A 20114-nucleotide genomic window follows, 5' to 3' on the forward strand; every position below is an offset into this window, starting at 1 on the left:
AAGAACATATTTGTGGATTGAAATTTAAACTGCTGTTTAAAATGTATGTTTCTTGTTGAAAGCATTAGAGGAAGGCAGGTAAGTAATACAGTAGTTGCCAGAGATGTCTTCTGTATTTCCAGCTGGATATTTCTCAGAAGGAATACATCCTGTCTTAAAAAAGCACCACAAAAAGATGCAGAAATATAGTCTTTATATAATTACTTAATTTTTAATAAAGGAATGCTTCATTTCTGCCTGGCAGGGAGTGTGGAAAGAGCAGGTTATGATGTCTCTGGTTTTGATTTTTAAGTGCCAAATGCTGATTTCTTTGTGGCTCAGTTTCCAGTTGTTTGTAGCTTTGCCAAACTCGTGCTCCTTGAGTTGAAATTTCCCATGTTACCTTTTACTTCAGTAAATGCTCTGAGAAACCTTTGAGCAGTTTCAGGCCAGTGGCACTTGCAGGGCACCAGCAGTGATTTCCTGCCTCCAGAAGAGCTTGTGATGAAAGAGAAGCAGTTCAAATACATTGGGAAGGACAAATCCTGCTCTAATTGCAGCGAGCAGGAAAAACCTGCTGTGCTCACCTGGGACCTGAGACGGGGTCTGGGTGCCCACTGATGGAGGCAGAAATAGGTTACAGCACCTAGAAACTTCCACGAGTCTGTGTGACATTTCTCTGAATAACAAATGAGGATTACTGACAATGAAATGCAAATGAATGAAGCATTTCAGTCAAAAACCTAGAGGTGGTGTTTACCTGAGGAAATTCACTGTGAGGTAGGAGTAGGTTTTGGTTGTGTTTTAATTGGTGCTGATTCAGACACATCCTGAAGCATTGCTCCTACCCCGAGGATGAGGAGGGGATGGCTTGCTTCTCTCCAGATTAATCATAATTTCTGTGGGAATGGTAAAACCAGATCTCCCCATAAATCTCTGTAAATCCACGAGGAAGCAATAAAACCATCAAAATGTTTCTCCCTTGCTGATTCCAGTAGTAAAGAAATTTTGTTGACTTGAGCAAGGAGAGCTCCCTTAGTAACTTCATCAGAGACCTGAGGTCACCTCCGTCCGTTCATTGAAAAAGGGGCTTTTGTGGGCTCTGTGCTGCTGCCAGGAAGGGAGGGAATTCCACATCTGGAAGGGAGGTCTGGTCAGGCCAGGCAGGGGTTCAGCTGTGAATCTGGTCAAATATCCAGTGATTGAATATCACATTTAATTTCCTGGGAAATCCTAACATGGGAAAACAAAACACATCCTGCTCCTCAGGAGAAGCATTTGAACTCCGGAATGTAATGTGAGGTGAAATTAAGACAGAAAAAGTTTTGTGTCACTAGAATTTTTTGTTTCAGTTTTGATTTGTTTCTGCTGTGTTCTGTTTTCAGGGGGTTGGGCTGAGAAATTTGCTGAGGGGTTGTTCTGGTTCGTGATGGCGTGTTAATGTCAAACCCGTATTTTAAGTAGTTCTTGAAAACTGATATTAAAATTCCCACAGGAATCGCCCCTAAATATATATATTTTAAAGGTTGTGTCACAGTAACTTAAGGAGGGGACATAGGAAAACTGAAAGATCCAGGCTGATTTCCATTGGAAATTGAAACAATTTTAGGAGAAGTGAAAAAGGAGAAAGTCGCATGTCGCTATTGGACACAAAATGAGTACACAGAAGCTTGGTAAGTTCAAAAGAGAAAAAGAGCCAATTTTATTTCTGACTTTGGAATATATAGAATTATAAAAGTGACAGTGGATTGGAGGATGAAATTGCCACTTCTCCAACCACACTGGTCAAACCAACAGTCCATCAATTCTCTCCTCTCACAAAGAAGAACATAAAACAATCATTATCTACATAAACAGTGCGTGAGAAATCCAATAGAAACATGTAAACAGCAGAAGGCATGGAAAACTTTGAAAATAACTTTAAAATTTTCAAAAGAACCACAAAAGACAACACTTTTAAAAATCAGGGCAACAGTCACAATTCTACACTTGCCCTTGGTGTAAGTCCAGTCCAAGGGGAGAGAGCTGCTGTGGTGCTGGAACTGACCAGCCCAAGGTGTGCATCCACCCTGGTGTGAGCTGGCTTTGAGGCCCAGCCTCCCACTAAACTCTGCCATACCCAAGCTCCTTGCTGCAGGGACTGAGGAAAACGAGCTGGGCTGGGGCTGAAGGCAGTGAGAAATTCCTGATGCATGGCAGATGGATGTGGAACAGGCCCTCGCTGTGAGGACACAGTCCCCTCCAAATGCATAATCTGTTCCTCGTGAAAGACACGTGGCCCCGTATAGAAGTTTTAGGTCAACTGATTCAGTTGAAGATTAGCCTCAGTATTCTGAAAGGGGAGCCTGTGGTTGCTCAGGGGACTTTAATTCCTCATAAAGGATTATACTGGGGCACCACACCACTGCCACGGTGTCAAATCTTTTTGTGGGTTTGCTAAATTAACCTTTGTAATAGAAAAGCTTATTATGTGCTTCCAGTCAAAGGAGGAGAGGAGTTTGAGTTTGTAGCAACTTAAAATGCCAGTGATTAGGATCCTAATCTAATATTCATAGTTTTGGGGCTTTTCTTTTACTTCTTCTTAAAGCTTATTTCTCTACTGTATTGCAAATGACTTGCTGAGAATTTCAGGAAGAATTTCTTCATGGAAAGGGTGGTCAGGCATGGGAAGGGGCTGCTCAGGGAGGTGGTGGAGCCCCCACCCCTGGAGGTGTTCAAGGAATGACTGCATGTGGCACTCGGTGCTCTGTGCTAGTTGACAGGATCAGTCAAAGCTTTGACTTGATGATCTTGGAGGTCTTTTTCAAGCTGACTCTGTGTCTCTGTGATGAGTCCTGCTGTGATTTAACATCGTGTGCAGGATACTTAAAATGGAAAACTCTATCAGAGGGACAGAAACACATGAAGGTCATGAGGGGGAAGATACTGCAGTTAAAGATAAACCAATCATCACTTGTGAAACTCTGGAAAAGTGACTTTAATGTGTGTAATGTTAAACCTCACAGTCATATGCAAGGAGAGGAAAGGTTTCAGTTTAAGTAATGATGTCAATGTTACCACATGTTAGCAGCTCCTGAGCCTGTATTTCAGGTTGCATGTCCCTCATTGATGGTAGTGTACATTTTTTATCCTCCCTCACGAGTTCGTGCAATATTTACTGCCTGGTGCATAATGTAAAGAATTGGTGGTGCATTCTAACATTTGGTGGCACATTCTAATATTTGAGTCCCTGAGGTTTAACAGGGTTGGGAGGGAGCAGGTTCTCATTACACTGAAGAGGGAGAATGAAGAACTCTGTCCCTGCAGATCCTGTTTATTAAATATTGCCACGTCTGAAAGGCCTGATTGTTCCTTGCCCTTTGCCTTCAGATGCTGCTGTGGTTGGGGGCCTTGGTGTGAAGGACAAGCTGCTTGACCTGGTGGGGGTGCCATGGATTTCTCTTTTCAGAGCTGCTGTTCCTTTTGATAGATTGTCCTTGCTTTCCTTTTCAGGGCTTGTGCCATAAACAGGCTATGTGGATACCCTGCTATTTTTGTATCTGTGCTACCTCCTGGCTTCCAAACATGTTGTTTCCTTTAGGTACAGGACAAGATTTGTAGTGAAAAATTACTGGCCTGTTTAAGAAAAAAAAAAAAAAAAGGCACTCAAGAAAACAGTGGTTTTGATCCATTTAGTCGGTTACATTTCCTAGGACATCTGCCATGAAAACAGTAGGATCAGATATTTCTAGAGAGGTTCTGTGGCTCCTGCATTGCCCCTGGGCTGGGATGTGCTCAGGGAAGAGGATTTGCTGTGGATTTGGAGACCCCACAGCAGCATGACAATGTTTTTGGTGCAAAGTTTGCTCTCTTGTAGCACAGGAGGAGTGTGAATCAAGAATGGTGACAAGAAGAAAAGTGAAAGAGAATAAGTGGAGATGAAAACAAATCATGAAGTTAGGAAGAAAGAGAAATCAGAAGATAACCCACAATTCTTTTTTTTTTTTTTTTCTAGGAGCTTGCAGACAATGTGGGTTTTTTTACAGCATTTCCTTGTTCCAGCTACAGCCTGTGCTGATCATCAGAGCTCTGGGATAGTTTACATGTGGAATGTACATCCTGCTTGTATATCCACCAGGGTGGAAAAATGAACTGCAAAACCCTGACTCTGCATTTAAATGGATTTTCCACCCTTCTGTTTTAGTTTTAATTGAACCACATAAACATTGTCAACATATGAGATTGGCTTTTGACACCTTACTTAGCATTTTTTTATTATTAAAAGCTTTAGCTACAAGCACTGGTAATTAGAATAAAGTAAGCAAGCAAAAAAAAAAGACAAAAGGGAAAGAGATCCTGAAAAATTTAATGGTGATCAGGGCTCTCTCCACCTTCCTTACAGTTTTTATGCCTTTACGTGGAAAACCTGCAGGGCAAGGTGGATGCAATTGGTCCACATCTGGAATTCTCATTGGAGCACAGTTTGCTTACACTTAGAATAACATGGAGTTAAGGCTTTTAATAAAGGTTTGCTGGCAAAGCGAATTAAATGAGAAATAAGTTGAAATGCTTGAAGAAGGTGGTGTTGTCACTCTAGAACATCCTTGCCTGAGGATGCAATTATAGTGGCATGAAGTTTTGGAATGGATTAATCTAAACGAGAGGAGCACCCTGCATGTTCTTAACTATAAACTTTCCCTAGAAATTGTTTTTACAGTTACTGTGGTCAGTCTCCCTGTCTAGAAAAGCCTTTAGAGTTCCTCTGGTACAAGAGTATTTGTGGCAAGAGAACTAAGAAGTTTGTGTGTCTCCTTCTGCTGAGTTTCTTGTGATACAGGACATTTTTTCCATTTCTTTTACGGAAAAAGGCAAAGGTCTTTGAGACCTCAGCTGTTGCTCTCTCTAAGAAACTGCTGTTTTGGTGAGAGGGCAGAATTTTGGCACTGAAACTGCAGTGACTGGAGGGCAGCCTGCTCCAAGACTGTTAGCTGTGGAGTACTGGATATTTTAACAGCTTCCTGGTAAAATTCTCTGAGAGGACACTTAGAGAATGGCAGCAAGGCTTCATAGCTCCGTTTAAAAATCATCCTGCACTGAGGCAAGAATGTGAGACCCTGTAATCCCATTTGTGTCATGGCAGGAAGCTGCTGCTCCCACCCACAATTTGGCTTTTCATAGTTATTTTGCTGATGTTGGCATCAGTCTCTCAGTAGGTGGCTGTTAATGCCCATTTGTCATCAATATTCAGTGGAAACGAACTTTTATTGCTCCCCAGATGTGATTAAGGGTTCAGTGAACTTTTCTTCCTTCTTCCAGGTTATAAGACCCTTTTGAAAGGAATTTCAGGGAAGTTCAGCAGTGGAGAACTTGTTGCAATTATGGGACCTTCAGGAGCTGGGAAGTCAACGCTTATGAATATTCTGGCAGGATACAGGTCAGTACCAATGAAAATCCCAAGATAAGAAAAAGTCACCGAGGCTGAGGCTCCTTGGAGACAACAGAAGAAGAAATTTTGTCCTAGAGTTTGTCAAAAACAGGCACTTCAAAGATTTTGAATTAGATTCTTTTTGCTTATCTCTTTTGCTCTGTGTCCTGTTTTGGTCACTTGGGATTTATCTCTTAACAGGTCTGATCCAAAAATAGGAATCAATTTAAAATCCAAAAAACACACATATAAAGAAAATCTGTTTTTTTGGCTGTGCAACAAATCTGACTCAGTGTCTTATGTTTGTGATGCTTTTTAAATCACATAAACACTTGAAAAATCTACTCTTTTTAGTCACCACTTCATAATGTTGATGTCTTCCTCACCAAAATGCAGTGATTGTGTTTCATTTTTTCTAAATCCCCTCTTGTATGGTTGTAAAAGGTGTCTCTGTCTTGTCATTTGGGGCATGAGGAACAGGATAGAGAAACCTAAAAAAACCCCAACTTTAATTTCTTGATATTTTTTTCAGATTTATATACGACAGCACACAATTTGAGTAAAATTTTCAGCATCATGGCATGAAGCTTTATATGATAGAAAGCATAATCAGGAAATAATTTCATTTCTATCCGGTCTACCAAATTTATTTCATAGTGACAATAACTACCTAAGACTTCCACGTGCTGAGTCATTTGGCAGCACAAGTGATGGTGAGATTCACCTCTGGTTGTTGCTGTTTGGTTTCAGAGAGACGGGAATGAAAGGAGAAATCCTCATCAACGGGCAGCCCCGCGACCTGCGCTCCTTCCGCAAGGTCTCCTGCTACATCATGCAGGACGACATGCTCCTTCCTCACCTCACTGTCCAGGAAGCTATGATGGTGAGCTTTGTTCCTTGCTCTAATTTATCTGAGCAGAAGAAAATGGAAAATGGTTTCTGTTGTGGCCTTGGTCCTACCCCTGGCAGTGCCACAAGATGTTATCCCTGTCTGATCCCGCTCAGTGAAAGTTCTTGGAATTTGATGTTGCCTTGATTTCCATTTCAGGCTCATCCTTCTAGGGATTCTTTGGATTTATAATTTCCAGTTTGTGCCCAGCATTGTGATTTGGAAGGAGATCTAAGTGTCTCCTCCTTAGATCTCCTAGAGAATAGAACCTGAAATTCTTCACAAATGAGCCTTTGTAGGGACCATCTGTTTGCTTGGGTGGTGGATGTGTAACCTCATCTCGCTCTCTTTCTCCCCATCTTTCATGTTCTGATTGAAAATTGGTATTTATACTTCAGTGTGATCTCTCTGCCACTTCTACTCTTTTGTGCCTTTTTAAAAATAAAGGCATTTTATAAAATCTCTTTCATTTCTTCATGGGAAAAAAACAGGAACAGAGTAAGTCCAGGATTCACAGGCAACATTAATTCATCTCATTGTTTTGCATCGCATCAGCAAGTTTATGAATTGCCAACTTGACCAGTTAGTCTGGAAGTGTCTGTAGCTCAGCTTGAGAAATGGGCCAGTTTTTCTCAGAAATTGTTATCAAAATAAGGTTTAGGTTGCTCACACTGTGCCAGCTCAATTCACAAATTTTCAGGCCAGAAGAAATCACTCCAGTTTTTATGTGGCTAATTTTCTGCAAAGGCTCTTTTCTGTGGAGAAGGTTTTCTTCTCTTTTGTTTACTTGAGTGTTTTCATCAGAATCCCATGGGACCACTTTTGCAGAATTTGGCCCAGATTATAGCTGCAGTCTAAAATTAATCAATCAAGGCTCTGACAAAAAATAATTACCTAACAGTTTAATTGCTTTTAATAAAGGTTAATCATGATGTTTCGTGGAGCTGCCTTTCAGGACAGCAGATGACATCTTTCATAAGATTATTTATTTCTGTGCTCACTTGTTTGCATGCTGGAGAATGGCAGAGTTCAGTTAACAGTGTGAATGAACCACAAATAAACTGTGTTTCTAGCATTACCTGGGAAGTTTTTGGATGTGCAAAATATGTCACTCTCCCATCCTCCTGTAAAGCTCTTTGACTTGCAGAATGGCCTTTATTTTAATACACTTTCTGTCAGGTGCTTTGCCTAAGTCAAATTAGACTCAGTTATTTACTGCACAGAAAAATGTGACGCTCGTGACTGGAACATTGTAGTTCAAGTTCAGGTTTTGTGACTGGGTTGAAAGGAGTTGTTCAAGTGGTACCTTGGAGTGCTGTGCCTGAGGTGTCTGCTCTGAGTGGTGGTTGTGCTTCAGACCAGCTCAAAATCAAATTCCACTGTTTTGCATTCCAGGTGTCTGCTCATCTGAAACTTCAAGAGAAAGATGAAGGGAGGAGAGAAATGGTATGTACACTGCCCATCAAACTAGAATTTGGGGGATGCCAAGAAGTGAGCTCTGTAAAGCAGACATTTTTTATCTAATACTGAGCTGCACTGGTCTTGCAATGACAGAATAATTCATATCCTCTAGGCTGACATGTGTCATCAGGAGGGAATGTTCACCGCAGTCTCCATGAAAGCTACTTTCAGTACAAGACTGGAAAATTGTAAAAGGTTTACAGAAACAAATTAATGGGTTCTGCAGGATCCCTGTTAATGCACCTGAGCACCTTGGATTCTCCTATGTGCATGTCTGAGGGCTCAGGCATCTCATGTGGGGTGGGATAAATCACCCAGCTGGACCTGCACTAGGAACTGTGCTCCTCTAACCCATCCATGGGGAAAAGCACAACTTTTCCTGAAATATGAAAACTGTGGCAACTTCCTAGATAGATCAACTGTTTTTTTGACTGTCCTTTGTCTGTGTTTATTTACAAATTGGAGTAATGGGCATTTCTTCAGAGTCAAAAGAATCCTTGAAAATCAGAAAGGGAAACTTACAGGAATCAGCTTGTTGTGTAGAAAACAATCAGGTTGATTTTCTATTGGAAAATAAATTTATATAGAAACAGTTGTTAACTTAACTGTACTTTGGAAGCCTTAGTTCATTTACACTTTAGTGAAGTTAGGCCAAGCAAGTTAATTCACTTGTTCACACTGCCACTGTAATTACAAGCAGCTCTTTGAGTTAAAATCTGTGCTGTGTTTATTCAACACATGTTAGAAGAATTTTCTATTTCATGTTACTGGCCTGTGCAGGAGAAGATAATTCATTTTATTGTTGTAAATTGGAGTGTAAGTGTTTATCACAGATAAATGCTATGAATTTATACACTTGTGCTAGCAGGAATGCAGACTCTTGTTTAAAGCAGGGACAAGTTAAAATCCTCCAGTGAACCACAGTTTATGTTTCTAGTTGTCCTTGCTTGTGCTGCCTGAGTCCTGTTTACCCTTCCCAGAGATAAAGGGAATGAGGTTGTTGGGATGACTTCTATGAGAAACAAGTCTTAGTGGGTTTTGTTATTTTTTTACTCCCTCTTACTGGGAGAGGGAACTCCTGGAAATCAAAATCAGGACAAGCAAAGGGTCAGGTCCTGGTTGGTCTCACCAATTTTCACCAGGTCAGGCACTCTTTCTGAAAAACTCTCTCCATCCAAGCAGCTGACACTTTGAAAAATGGTGGGCTCTGTTTCCTAAACTTCAGTGAAATGTCTGGGCTGCTTTCTACCTTTCAAGTGGTGGAGTTTGTTAATTGCATGAGCAATGTAGCTCATGGATTCACTCATCTTTGTGTCCGTGCTTTTATTGAGGCCAAAGAGCTATTTCCCTTATATAGGGCTACCAGACCAGATCTACAGTCACTGAAACAGAAAAAATCATAGTGCCTGGGATTGTTCTCCTTTTGCTCCAAAAACACTGGGACGAGCTGTGCCCTTCCTGAGGCTGTGCCTTGAGGAAATCCCAAACATCCGAGAGTACCTGTGACAACTGCATTGACTCTGAGTGGAATGAAAACACTTGAAATCAATGGCTGCACATGAAAGAGGAGACTGTGGAGAACAGAGGACATAAAGCAGGTCACTGCTCTACAGAAACCACTGGTTTTTGTTATAGACTCCCTCGTAGAGACAGCCCCAGAGTTCTATTGAAAGAAGCTTCTTGGTTTCACTGTGTAAGAACCCCTCACATGCTGCAAAGTTCTTTTGATGTCGGTGCCATACCCATAAATACACAGCTATAGGAGAACTGATTTCCACTCCTTTTTCACCTCTTTACTGAGTGAGGTCATGCAGGACAAGCAAGCGGAATTTGGGTCAAAACAGTAAATGGTAGACTGTTAACACTGAGTCTAAAAAATGCTACATTAGATGGAAAAAGGCTTTGAGTGTGTGGGTGATAAAGTCGTGAGATGGTTTGCAACCTCCGTGAAAATCAGTGGAGGGGCTGGAGGCTTTTCGTGTTCTAACCCTGTGGAATGTTCTGCTCCCTCCAGGTGAAGGAAATCCTGACAGCCCTTGGTTTGCTGACGTGTGCCAACACGAGGACTGGGAGTCTCTCTGGAGGCCAGAGGAAGCGCCTTGCCATTGCTTTGGAGCTGGTGAACAACCCTCCTGTCATGTTCTTCGATGAACCGACCAGGTACTTCCAGGCCAAAAATCAAACACAGACAAATGTGGTTTTGCATAGCAGAACAGAGCTACAGAAAAGCTATTCACCTCTAAATCCTTGGGAAAGGCTCGTCTTGTGTTGCCTGCAAGCACTGAATAGGGCCAAGAAATAATTTGATTTGGGCTCTTGGTGCCTTTGGTCACTGCTGCAACTGCTGGACTGTGGGGCTGTAAGTAATATTTAAAGCATTCACAAACTGCAGGAGGAAGGAAAAGAGAGAGGAAAATATTGTGGCATGGATTTTCTTTTTCAAGCAAAGACTGCTTGAATATAAACATTTTAAAATGTGACTTTTGGTAATGAATGTGATCAGTCTGGGAGGAGGCTGGCAAAGCTATGAATATGTATCTATTCATTAAAGTTGGGAGCATTTAAATCTGCAGCCCTGAAATGCAGAAGTCCCTTAAGGCAGCTTTGAGAATACTCTTTTTCATTTCCAGGCATGCTTCCAACTTAATTAAAAGCCTGATGGAGAAGTACAAGCATAAGGTTGGCATATGATAAAATGAAACTGCTACAGAGAAAATTTGTAAAATAATAATAATGGGATACCACGTAGCAAATGCATGTGCTGGTTTTGAGTGGTGCCTGTTTGGCTGACAAACGAACTTGTTTGGTTTTTTTCCAGCGGCTTGGATAGTGCATCATGTTTTCAGGTGGTCTCTCTGATGAAGGCTTTGGCCCAGGGTGGCAGATCCATCATCTGCACGATTCACCAGCCCAGTGCAAAGCTGTTTGAGCTCTTTGACCAGGTATTGCTCTCATACTTTCTCTTCATGTGTAGTTCAGGGTGGTTGTGCTTTCAAGGCTACACTCTTTAATCAAAAAACATGAATAATTCTAGTTGATGGCTACAAATCATATAAAGAAAATAAATAACAGCAAAATATACTTATTTATTATGGGGTTTTTTCCTTCTTCTTTGCCTCTTTCCTTTATTTATGTGTAATGTTTGTGAAGAATCTTGCTGTTTGGTTTGTGAAATCATGTTTATTACGCTGGTGATTATCATGCCTTCACCCAGCACTGCTCCTGGTCACAGGGCTGTCACTGAAGTAAATTAGAGCAATATAAAAGCAGGAGAGCTGCAATGTCAACGTCTGCAATATATCTGTGTATCCTAGATACACAGGTGTAGATTGAGAAGAGTTAATTCACATGAAATAATAATAATCGAATTTAGTATTTAAAATTAATTGAAATTAAGTCAGTTGGAGAACTTCTCTCCCAGCTAACAATGGCATGTGGACCATGTGTGTTTAGATTAGATTAAAAAATATATTTTAGTCTTGTTAGAGGATTTAGATTAGTTCTGTGAGAGCTGAGAGAAAACCTCCACCACCACAGGTGAACAAACTCTTGCAGATTGCCAGTCTGGCAGGGAGGTTTATTTAAAGTCAAAATTGTGGCTAAAAGTGAGTGATTGAGCTGTTTGCTGTTGCTGTGCTCTCCCAGCTCTCCTTCCATCCCACCAGCCTTGTCTCCCTGCCCAAAATATCCATAATGTGTGGAAATTAGATGGCTTGGCTCTCCAGCTCCTTGTCTATTTTCAGCATGTGCCAAAGGCTGGAATTAGTGTGTTTCTGTGTTAATGTGTTTGAAGTCCTGCAGGCAATGTGTGCAGAATTCCAACTCCAGGCTTTAAATTTTCCATTAGTTGTGATTCCATGCAAAGTTAATTTCAAGTGGTGACAGATTTTTCCCAAGGTGTTCTTCCCACAGGGACAAGGAGATGTTATTGGGCAACAGGTTCAAATATTTTGATGCTATTTCACATTTTTTTCTTATTTCTTCTTTTTTTCCTATTCTATTCTATTTCTATTTCTATTTCTATTTCTATTTTCTTCCCCCCCCTCCTTTTCTTCTTCTTTTCCAGCTCTATGTTCTAAGTCAAGGTCAGTGCATTTACCGTGGGAAGGTGACAAACCTTGTCCCTTACTTGAGAGATTTGGGGTTGAATTGTCCAACCTACCACAACCCAGCAGATTTTGGTAAGGACAGCTTGAATAGTTTATTTCATTTTTTTTTGTATTTTATCATTTTGTATTTTATCATTTTATCACCTTCAGGGTAAGGAAAACCATGGTGTGATTTATACTTCTGTACATATATTTTTACGTGCTTTGTCCATATACGAACCAAAATTCAAAATAAAAGTAATCAGATTTTTTTTTCCCCAAAGTAATTTGAATGCCATCTAGTGGTACGATTTAGTGAGTATTTCTCTCTCTTAGAAGTCCAAGTTCAGGAAATGAAAGATAAAGTGTATTCTTTAGGGTTTCATAGTAACTAGTATTAGTGACTTTTTAAAGTGGCTCCAGTATTGTGCTTGTTTTCTTTTTATCTTGAGCAGTACCACTGTGGTATTGTACAGGCTAGAGCATTGAGGGTTTTTTCAGTGCTGTTTCTTAACTAAAAAAAAAAAAAAAAAAGGAAATGCCACAAAAATAGACTTTTGTCTATTTTCTGTATTCACTGCCTTTCCTCTGAACTGGTTCATTTAACTTCCAGGATGAAGAGATCACTCTGAAGATTTATGGAAAGATGCATTTAAATGTTGTTTGTGTAGAGACATGAATTTGCAGGTGGCATTTCAAATGTTGTTTGTGTAGAGATATGAATTTGCAGGTGACAGGTTTTGTCAGTGCTGCAGCACCAAGGGGATTTAGCAGCAAGGCTTGTACCTGGTCAGCAGTAACTTCAACTTTTGCAAAGCAGTAACTTCAACCTTTGCAAAGCAGTAACTTCAACCTTCTGTTTTTGTAGTAATGGAAGTGGCCTCGGGTGAGTACGGGGACCAGAACAGCCGCCTGGTCAGGGCTGTGAGGGAGAGGATTTGTGACACAGACTACAAGAGAGACGTGGCTGGGGAGAATGAGCTGAACCCCTTCCTCTGGCACCGGCCCTCTGAAGAGGTATTCTGTGCATCTCAGCCCAGAGGGCTGCAGGGGGAGGGTGGGAATTTAAATCCTCCGTCAGCGGAGGAGTCTCTGGGCACACTCAGCTGATGTGAGTGGGCTTTTGTGAATGAAAACCAAAGCAGATACTGCAAAGGAAGGAGTTTATTCTCTGTGTGTTTCTGCAGGACTCCTCCTCCACAGAAGGCTGCCACAGCTTCTCTGCCAGCTGCCTAACCCAGTTCTGCATCCTCTTCAAAAGAACTTTCCTCACCATCATGAGGGACTCGGTAAGAATGGCTTTATACTAACTTCTGTGGCCAAAAGATCTGTTCAGCTGGGTGTGAGGCACTGCAATACACCTCAGGGGTCCTGTCCAGCTGCCCATCCATGAATTGTCACAGAATTTCAAAGGGAAGAGGCTGATCTTTCAGTCTTGCTGTTAGCGCTACCATCTTCATTGTGAACGACAGCTTTCTACAAAGCACGCAGAAGCACCTGGCCTAAAAACCCAAAGTTTAAATCCCCTCTGTGCTGGCAGGTCCCTTATACAGTTATTAATCCTACTGAAAAGTGAGTGGGAAGTTGTAGTGCTGTGCCACAAAATTAGGTTTTCCAGAAAATTCAGGATGGCAGAGATAATAACTTCAGTGTGATGTAAAGCTACTACTTAAAGTCTTCATTTTTGGAAATAGAAAACTGGTAGATAAAACATTTGCTTCTTTGCCATAACTTGTTCTGCCTTCCTGCTTTTTATAAGTGCATTTGTCAACAAGGATTAATTAAGTTAATGAATTAAGATCAGGAGAAACTGTAACTGATTTGCTGATGCATAGATTGAAGGCTCAATGTTGTTTTTAATATATTTTTTTCCTCTTGACTCTAAAGGTTTGCAGTTGTTCCCAATGTTATTTCTTTTGTTCTTCCAAGCCTCTTGTGGGAGTACTGTGTTGCAGAGAAGGCAGAGAAAGCTAATTTATTCCTGATGAAGTTACTTTTGTCTACATAAGTCTGAAATACCTTTTCTGCTTCTCTTCTGCTCTGGGGAAATTTATCTTTTAGTCAGAAAGTCTCTTTTCCCTGATGAATAAGAGCCAGTGGCTCCATGATATTGTCAGACAGTGAGATTTCAGGCTGCAGCATTTGCAGTTCATGCCTGTATTACCAGGAAGAAATTTTCGTGGGAAGCTCATAATTTTTCTTACCCAGCAGGAAATTAACATTTCTCATGGCAGGGTGTTGGAACTTGGTGTTCTTTAAGGCCCCTTCCAACCCAAACCACTCAATGGTTTCTATATAAGGTTTTCTGGACATAAGTGCTCCTTTCCTGCAATCTATCTGGTTTCAGCCACGCTGTCACTGGTTTTGAGCCCAGACTTTCTGATAAATGCCACTCTTTGCTTTTCACAGGTCCTGACACACTTGAGGATCACCTCACACATTGGCATTGGGCTGCTCATTGGATTGCTCTACTTGGGCATTGGCAATGAAGCCAAGAAAGTCCTCAGCAACTCGGGGTTCCTCTTCTTCTCCATGTTGTTCCTCATGTTTGCTGCGCTCATGCCGACCGTCCTCACCTGTGAGTCACAGCACTGGGGAGGGGATGTTGGAATGGTGGAGTGTGTCTGCTTTTGTGTAAGACAGCATCTGACTTGTGATTCTACCTCTAAGACAGGTGGGGGGATAAATCTTGCACCCACAGAAGCACTACTGTGCAAGCAGAAACAGGTTTGGCCAGCTTGGCCCAGTTTTTCCAGTGTTTTTCAGCACGGACAGTTCAGTGTTACAGTCCTGGACTGGAATTTCTCCTTATCCCAGTGCAACTCAACCATGCCCTGAGCTCGTGGTTGGACTTAGGGAGGATGGAATAATTTCTCTGGGGCTTCCAAGTTATGACTCCTGCATAAAATCAGCTTATTCATGTGGTGTCAGAAGCAAATTCCTGCAGAATGGACTGTTTCATACTTGCTCTGGGAGTGCTGTTACTTTGGATTCCCTGTTGGACCAAGAAGAATAACCAAGTCCTTTAAGTTTTGACACCACATTTAATTGAAAAATCCTCTTTAAGGGAGGTTCAGATCATCTGAGTAGACTGGTCATAGTCTCAACAGAGAGCAGATCTAGGGGCTGACCTTTCATATTCCATTATAAATCACTGAAAATTTTGCTGCTCTGTCAAAGACCTGAGGGTTCCAGTCCCACCCTGGGACTGCAGCAGTGCAGGATTAGACATGGATGAGTCTTGTTTTTATGTGTTTAACAACAACATTCGCGTTGTTTTTATGTGAAGCAGTATTGCACCCTGCACCAATCTAAGTGAATAATCTGTATTCTCTGCAGTTCCCCTTGAGATGGGAGTATTTCTCAGAGAGCATCTGAACTACTGGTACAGCCTGAAAGCCTATTACCTCGCCAAAACCATGGCTGATGTTCCTTTTCAGGTACATGCTCTATTCTTCAATAAGGTAGAAACATTTCAGTTCATGAATGACCAGCCCACTTGCCAAGAAGATCAGTACTGGTATTTTATCCATTGGAATAGTGGGGGAAATGTCCATATGTGTCTGGTGAAGCTTCAGGGATGAATCAGAAGCACCCTGAGAGTGCAGGACTTCACAAAAGCTGAGACCTGACCCAACATTCTCCAATTAAACGCATGACCAGCTTTGCCTATTTGCAGGAGGGGAATTGTGAAGGGATGGGAGTGGAATCTGTTTTCAAATGCCCAAGTAGAAAGGCAGGTATCCCAGCCCTGTCATGTCATGGAAAGGCTGGGAGCTGTGGATTAATGGGAACCCCCCCACGTTTTTGTCTCGCTCAGAGTAGCAGTGAATGTCTGGCTGTCGGGGGCTAACTCCCAGTGCCTGTCCTTGCAGATCATGTTCCCTGTGGCTTACTGCAGCATCGTGTACTGGATGACTTCCCAGCCCTCCGACGCGCTCCGCTTCGTCCTCTTCGCGGCCCTGGGGACCATGACATCCCTGGTGGCTCAGTCACTGGGCCTGCTCATAGGTGCAGCCTCCACATCCCTCCAGGTACTTGTCTTGGTTTGGAAAGACAGGTGTCTGCTAAGGAAGGCAGGAGCCTCCCTTGAAATGGAAAATGTAAACCCCCTCCCTCTGAATTATTGTAATTTTGAAATTAAGGGGCTCTCAGGCAAAGATGTGGGAGTAGGAATAACAGTTCTGTAGTAGGAAAATTAAAAATACAAATGCAATAGTACAAAAAAAAAACAAAAAACCAAAAAAAAAACCCAAAAAAAAACCACAAAAAACAAACCAAACAAACAAACACTGCCAGAGTCAGAGCAGGCCCTGGCAGCCTGTGGGTCAGGGTGGTGGCAGCAGTGCCATTCCATGGTGGCTCAGCCCTCCTGCAGTGCCAGCTGTGCTTCTGCTGGCAGGGATCCTGGACAAGGCTGGAGTTTTCCTCTGAAGCTCCAGGGCTGCTGGAGATGGGCCTGGGCTTCCTCTGGGAATGCAGTGGGGAAGAAAGCTGCTCCTCTGGGAATGCAGTGGGCAAAGGCTGCTGTGGTGTTCCCCAGGTCAGATTGTATCCAGGTAGGAATGCTTGGCTCCTCCCCCTGGGCAGAGCATCTCCCCATGGGATGATGGAATTTTCTCAGTCATGCAGGGACACTCACTGGCCATGAACAGAAGAGATCTCCTGGAGGGAAGATTGGCTTTGGGAGAGATAAAGAAAAAACTGCCCAATGAACAGAAAATAACTGCTCCACCTCTGACAGATGGTGATAGAACACACACCCCCAGCCACATCTTTCAACCTAAGACAGTAGTGATGGTGTTTCATGGTCTCACAGGAGCTCTGCTGTGTCCCAACTCTGCTCCCTGTCAGCGCTGCTGTGTCCCCAAGATGTTTGTTGAGAGGTGACAGGCAGAAAGTTTCTTGCTGTAGCAGAGTTCTTGATGCTCCCCACTCACCCCAGAGCACAGACATGCCCTGGACGTGAGGCTCTGCAGTTCCTGCCCCACCTGAAGGGGCTGTGCCTGCCCCTGCTTGAGTGGATTGTCACTTGCTGTTCATCCCAGACTGAGCAGGTCCTGGAAACTGCAGGACTGATGTGTTTCTGCATCCCCACAAACTGGAAATTTTTCACAGTAGCTCAGGAGAAGGTTATTCCATGCATGCCCAGAAAAACTGTAGAAGGAAAGGTAGGAAAAGGCTTGCCCAAACCCCAAATTTCTGGAAAGTGAGTGGCAGCTGTTGGCATGACTGGAAGCTGGCCATGTAACTCCTGGCAGGAGATGTGCTGAGGTGACCATTCCACAGCAGAACAGACGATTCTGACCTCAATATGCATTGATGCTGTCACGATTTCTGCAGTAGAACCCTCGATTCTCTCTCTGTGCCAACCTGTGGAGACCAGCATGGCCTTACTGCATGATCCCTGTGCTTCTGCTCTTCCCCTCACAGGAAATCTCACAAGGAGAAGAAAATCAGCACTTTTCTAGTATTTCAAACTGTGATAATTTGGGGGAGTAGAATTACTCCTAGGAGCCATAGAAGAGCAAGTTAACTTTTACTTTTTCTCTGTCTTTCTGACAAGAGACACTCTGTTCCTTCTCTTCACAGGTGGCAACTTTTGTGGGCCCAGTTACTGCCATCCCAGTCCTCCTGTTCTCTGGGTTTTTTGTCAGCTTTGACACCATCCCAACATACCTCCAGTGGATGTCCTACATTTCCTATGTCAGGTACTGCTGGGGAGGCTTTCACCCACCCATCTGGAAATGCTGTTTGTTTGCCTTTGCTTGCTTGCTTGCTTGGTTATTTCTGGTACCAAAGAGACTGTTCACAGCATGTTCTTTTAGAGTATAAACATACTCACACATGTGATGTAAACCACATTATCTCTCTGCATTTTAAGTTGTTTATGTTGTGAAATAAATAGGAACGGGTTACTGGCCACAAGTCTGTGTCAGTCCCTTTGAATTCAGTGGGATTGCATAGCATGAAAATCTTCCTGGATTTTGCAGTAGTGGATGTATGAAATAATAGGGACATCACCAACTGAGAAATTGATGCCAGCACCCCATTTCAATTATACAGAAAATGTATAATTCAGTGCTGTATCCTAGATAGGTTTGTTGGATAAAGGCCTGTTTTTAAGTTTTGCAGTAGCACTGCCACAAGAGGCACAGGATTTGTGTCACCTCTAATTTAAACTGCTGCTTTAAGATCCCTAGGCACCTTATATGCCTTCTGTATCTGACACAGCTGTCTTAGGATGGAACAATTCCCACCAGGAAACCTCTGGAGGGATAGTTTAGACTAGACACTGAAATGTTTTTAGCTGAAATTAGGAGAGGGGAATTTTCCCATTCCCCATTTCCCCACCCTGCCCAAGCTGCACTGTTACTGAGAAATCCCAGGCAAAAAATAATCCTCTTTGTTGCCAGGTGAGGTCCTACACAGATTCTTATCAAAGATAATGAGACTGCACCCCCTGAATTAATACTTAGAATTCAAGGTGAGGCCATAAATCATTGCCTGGCTCGTGTGGGGTCTCCTGAAGCCAGAGGGAGCTTTCATATGCCTGAGATCCATGATGGTTTATCTCCTTGCAAAAGCCAATACAGTTTTATCAGTAAAACTGTTAGTGCACAGGGGAAAGGAGAAGGGACATTCTAGACTGATGCTGGTTTTAACATATTTTTGACTTCAAGCCATAACGGTATCCCTGTTGCTTGTTTAAAAAAAAAAAAAAAAAAGGAGAAATAATGATGTCACTTTTAAATGAGGAATTTCTGAATATGAGCTGAAATTATGCTGCTTTCTGATTTGACATTTTTCTTCTGGAGAAATTGCACTGTGCACTAACTGGAAGCATTAAAGGCAAAACTCCTGCCCTTGTTCCCTCTTACATAAAATGCCCGTGGCATGTAATGTGCCTGATTGTAACAGGGATGGAGCTTGCCCCAAGACAGACGTGTCAGAGCAATATTGAACCCCTCAGCAGTTCAGCTGAGCTCTCCCAGGGACTGTGTTGCACTTCTAACCAGATCATCAGGATTTTCCTTGTAATCCCTCCTTCTTCTTTCCAGATATGGGTTCGAAGGAGTCATCCTCTCCATCTACGGACTGGATCGAGAAGATCTGCACTGTGACAAAGATGACACCTGCCACTTTCAAAAATCAGAGGCCATCCTGAAAGAACTGGATGTAGAAAATGCCAAACTTTACCTGGACTTCATTGTTCTTGGGATTTTCTTCTTCTCCCTGCGCCTCATTGCCTATTTTGTCCTCAGATACAAAATCCGAGCGGAGAGGTAAAGGAAAAGCAGCTGAACCAATGCAGTAGGAGAACTTTAGAGATGCAATAGAGGGCACTTGACATTGTCTCACTGTGGCAGGCTGGTCCCCAGTGCCCAGCCACACGCTGTCCTGACCGAGCCCATGGAGAGCCACAATGGGATAGTGGACATACAGTGTTAAGCCAGTCAGTCCAGTTGGGTTGGGTCATGTTTTCATTACACTTTCTAGCTTTAACTAGGAAGATGAACTAGAAGGGAATTTTACACCACTAGAATATCAATACTGAGGCAGTGTAACTGTATCAAGAAACCTGGCTGCAGGAGCTTTCCTTATGAAAACCAATTTTGGGATAAGGCCACCAGGGTCCCAGTCCTGGTGGCCAGAATAGTGTAATGACATCTCTAGCTGACAAGGTAGTGAGATGCAAAATGAGGAATGAAAAGAAAATAGGATTCTCTCATCTTTTTAAATTTCATCTTTGCAGTTTTCTATGTATTATTTTGCAATTCTTTTCCACAGAATTACCCCTTCTGGCTAAAAGTCTGTAAATGTATTAATAGGGTAAAGATATCTTTTTAATATGGATACTTTTTTAAAAGAAACCTAAAGTGATTCAAGTAATTATTTTTGTTTCTGTCTGAATTTAGAATTCTGGTGCTTTACTTGTCGAGCTGGTCTCATATCTGAAAACTGTAATGATAGGAGAAAAAGGCAGATTCTGAATCTGCACTAAACCTGTGGTCCCATTTGGAAGCAGCACTGGATAGCACATGCAGTTAGACATGATCAAGCTGTCACTGAATGGTTGAAAAAAATATTCTTTTGCAGTGTCTTTAAATCCTTAGTATTTGTGGTATTTTGGGATACTAGATCTGTTCATTATCTGTTTGATCTACCTCCTGCAACTGAAAAAAATCAAAGCACTCCAAAGGCTTATTTTTAATTAAATTGTGAAAGCAGGATCTGTCCCTAAAGTGATTGTTAAAGGAGTGCAAGAGCTGTCCACAGATCAAAGCTTGGG

General features: G+C 42.3%; 1 protein-coding gene across 3 annotated transcripts in view; it reads left to right on the plus strand.

Moving 5' to 3' along the window:
• ABCG1 (ATP binding cassette subfamily G member 1) overlaps positions 1–19642 on the plus strand; it is a 48376-nt gene extending 28734 nt beyond the window's left edge. For 2 of the 3 annotated variants that reach the window (XM_053934964.1, XM_053934965.1), the window contains 13 exons: positions 5275–5392; positions 6134–6266; positions 7668–7718; positions 9748–9893; positions 10552–10675; positions 11800–11914; positions 12690–12838; positions 13009–13110; positions 14231–14399; positions 15161–15261; positions 15697–15855; positions 17414–17532; positions 18883–19642. In XM_053934964.1, the coding sequence (XP_053790939.1) occupies positions 5275–5392; positions 6134–6266; positions 7668–7718; positions 9748–9893; positions 10552–10675; positions 11800–11914; positions 12690–12838; positions 13009–13110; positions 14231–14399; positions 15161–15261; positions 15697–15855; positions 17414–17532; positions 18883–19111 (1715 nt within the window). In that variant the 3' untranslated portion in view covers positions 19112–19642. Of the gene's footprint in view, positions 1–5274; positions 5393–6133; positions 6267–7667; positions 7719–9747; positions 9894–10551; positions 10676–11799; positions 11915–12689; positions 12839–12966; positions 13111–14230; positions 14400–15160; positions 15262–15696; positions 15856–17413; positions 17533–18882 lie in introns of all 3 variants that reach the window. The other variant, XM_053934962.1, reaches the window with a different exon arrangement.
• The last annotated feature ends 472 nt before the right edge of the window (positions 19643–20114 follow it).

Source organism: Vidua chalybeata, chromosome 2 (genome assembly GCF_026979565.1).
Source record: "Vidua chalybeata isolate OUT-0048 chromosome 2, bVidCha1 merged haplotype, whole genome shotgun sequence".
In the NCBI taxonomy this organism is placed as follows: Eukaryota; Metazoa; Chordata; class Aves; order Passeriformes; family Viduidae; genus Vidua; species Vidua chalybeata.